Source organism: Vigna unguiculata, chromosome 1 (genome assembly GCF_037176805.1).
Source record: "Vigna unguiculata cultivar grain cowpea cultivar isolate G323 ecotype 2 chromosome 1, ASM3717680v1, whole genome shotgun sequence".
NCBI classification, from domain to species: Eukaryota; Viridiplantae; Streptophyta; class Magnoliopsida; order Fabales; family Fabaceae; genus Vigna; species Vigna unguiculata.
Genome location: NC_140792.1, coordinates 43,849,848 through 43,852,299, shown reverse-complemented (window position 1 = coordinate 43,852,299; position 2,452 = coordinate 43,849,848). Strand labels below are relative to the sequence as shown.

The 2,452-nt window shown below is 31.5% G+C and overlaps 1 protein-coding gene across 1 annotated transcript; it reads left to right on the top strand.

Annotated features, from left to right (window-relative positions):
- Positions 1 to 637: 637 nt before the first annotated feature.
- Positions 638 to 1,347, top strand: LOC114196274 (uncharacterized). Its single transcript, XM_028086871.2, has 2 exons — positions 638 to 932; positions 1,073 to 1,347. Exons 1-2 carry the CDS (start codon positions 724 to 726, stop codon positions 1,143 to 1,145), a joined length of 282 nt encoding a protein of 93 aa, XP_027942672.1. The 5' UTR covers positions 638 to 723; the 3' UTR covers positions 1,146 to 1,347.
- The last annotated feature ends 1,105 nt before the right edge of the window (positions 1,348 to 2,452 follow it).

Below are 2,452 nucleotides of genomic sequence, written 5' to 3'. Positions count from 1 at the left end.
ATAATGGATATAATGATCTTCTCATGAAATTTACCAAAAAAATCATATTTAAATTGAATTGAATGTGAAGAATAAATATAATGTTATAATGAAAGTAAATCACTCATGAGAGTAGGGTTAGTAGCATCACTGTCAACAAAAGATTTCGTTTTATACATTTGTTTCTTGTTATGTGAAATTAAAATCTTATGTCATGCATGTCTTTTCTGTCATCAAACAGAACAGTTCAGGCCATCGATTTGTGTTGCTTCGAGTTCCAAAAAAAACAAGAATTTGATGTATTATTCTGAAGAAGATATATGAGATAGATATAAGCATCAGCCAAAAAGGACAGAATCTAATCATATTTAAAGCATTGAACCTAACACTGGGTGAACTTTGGAATAGTTTCATTAATAGAGAAAGTGTAGGAGTGAACATGAGAACTTCAAAAACTTCTTAGTAACATGTTTGTTTGATTTGTAGAGTAAAGAGGTAGGTAAGAATGGCATTGACTGATAGTTAGGAAGTATAGTTAGATATTTGGTGATTGGTAAAGCATGCACTTCTTTTCCTTACACAAGAAGGAAAGTTGGTGAATGTTACTTCCTCTAAATAGAAGCATAGGGCAGGAACTATATATTTCGTCTCAAATTTTAGTTTTCTTGTCTTCATTGCGGTGCTAAAGTTGTTTCTCTGTGCCTCTCTGCAAATTGTTCTATTGTAAAAAGCTACCCAGTTAACATGGGACCTGGAGGACCAGGGGGTCCTGGGCCTGGTGGAGGGCCAGGTTGGGGTCCTGGGCCTGGTGGGCCAGGTTGGGGTCCTGGGCCTGGAGGACCTGGTTGGGGACCTGGGGGACCTGGTTGGGGACCTGGAGGACCTGGTTTCTTTGGGCCTGGTGGGTTTTTTGGTGGGTGTGCAGATGGTATATGCGGCCTTTTATCTTCATGGTGAGTTTCATTATGTAGAAGAAAAAAAAGTGCATAAAATGATGATAGTGTTTGTGAATTAATCAATAATGATTTTATATGTTGTAGTTTTTGTTTCTAATTCTAAATTTTAATTAATTCATGGTGACCGGGGAATGCAGCTTCTACTGCTTGTGCTGTTGTTGCTTGTTCCGAGATTGTTTCGGCCCAGCCATGCCACCTCCTCCATTTTGAAAAGAAACCCACGAATCTGTTGGGCCGTGTCCATTGTTTGTTTGCAACAACGTTGTGTTAGTCGTTCAAATAAGGTTTTATGTCTTAGCTCCATTGCGAAGTAACTTTTTTACCCAGTGTAATGTAACGTGAAGTACTGAAGCTATTGTTATTTTACTTCTTTTATTTATAATATATATGTAATTTCATTGTTGTTTAAGAATTTTTGGTGATTATGATTTTGAAGGCATTATTATTGCTTTGATTGTTTAGAATAAGATTTTGAAGCCACATTCATATTCACGTTAATGTATAGATCTAATTACAAAATAAAAATATTTCTATGATATTTAATCCCTTCACCGTATTTTAATAGTACATATTCTTTTGGCCACTAATTTTACTAGTTAATGTAAATTTCCATAGCGGTTATCCCTTAATGAAAAACCAAAATAATAGCAAAAGGATAATAATATTATTACACCTATTTTCTTTTTCCGAAAAGTAACGAATCTAAAATGAAATCACCTCGTATTGAAGTAAGAAGTGTCTATAATAAGTCTATCCATTTCCAAAAATAAGGTTGGAAAATCTGTAAACTCAACATGTATTTTGCTTCTTATTGTGTATTTTGAGACAGCATGTTTAAAATCACTCTTTTGTGATTGATGTTACGAGAATAATTAAAAAATATTCCCAAATTTATAATAGAAGAACTCAATTAATCATAAAAAATTGTAAACAACATGTGCAATATACAGATAACATTAGTGTGAATCCAATTGTATATTTATCGGTTTATTCATGGACTTGGATATTTAGAAATGTATTAATCCTTAATTATTAATTTGCACTTCCACCGTTAACCCACTAGTAAAAGGCTAATTTCTTGGTTAAACCGAGTTTAGAAATAAACAATAAGGAGTGTGAAATTAGATTTGTTATATATAATTTTTTTAGTTAGAAAAAAAATTATTTATTTTTTTTTCATTTCATTTGCTTAAAACAAACACACATAATAGTGTAATTTAAAAAAAAAAATTATTATCATTCACTATTATCATGTTATTATATCATGATATCAAACCATGACCATGAATACAATTTTAGATAAACATTTTGTACCTCATCAATTTGATTTGGTGGATATTGTCAAATTTGAGGATACTTTTCCCAAATCGCGTTCTAATAAATTTTTAAATTCATTATATATAATTTTAAGAACTTTAGGAGTTTGTTTTTCATTGTCTCGAATTCTTGGTTCTCATAAAAAGTTTAATTAACGAAGATATACTTTTTTCATCTTTATCATATAAACCTTTTTCTTT

Coding starts and splice junctions, on each gene's coding strand:
- LOC114196274 (XM_028086871.2), top strand. CDS start 724: ATGGGACCTGGAGGACCAGGGGGTCCTGGGCCTGGTGGAGGGCCAGGT. Junction 933..1,072: donor TGCGGCCTTTTATCTTCATG/GTGAGTTTCATT, acceptor CGGGGAATGCAG/CTTCTACTGCTTGTGCTGTT.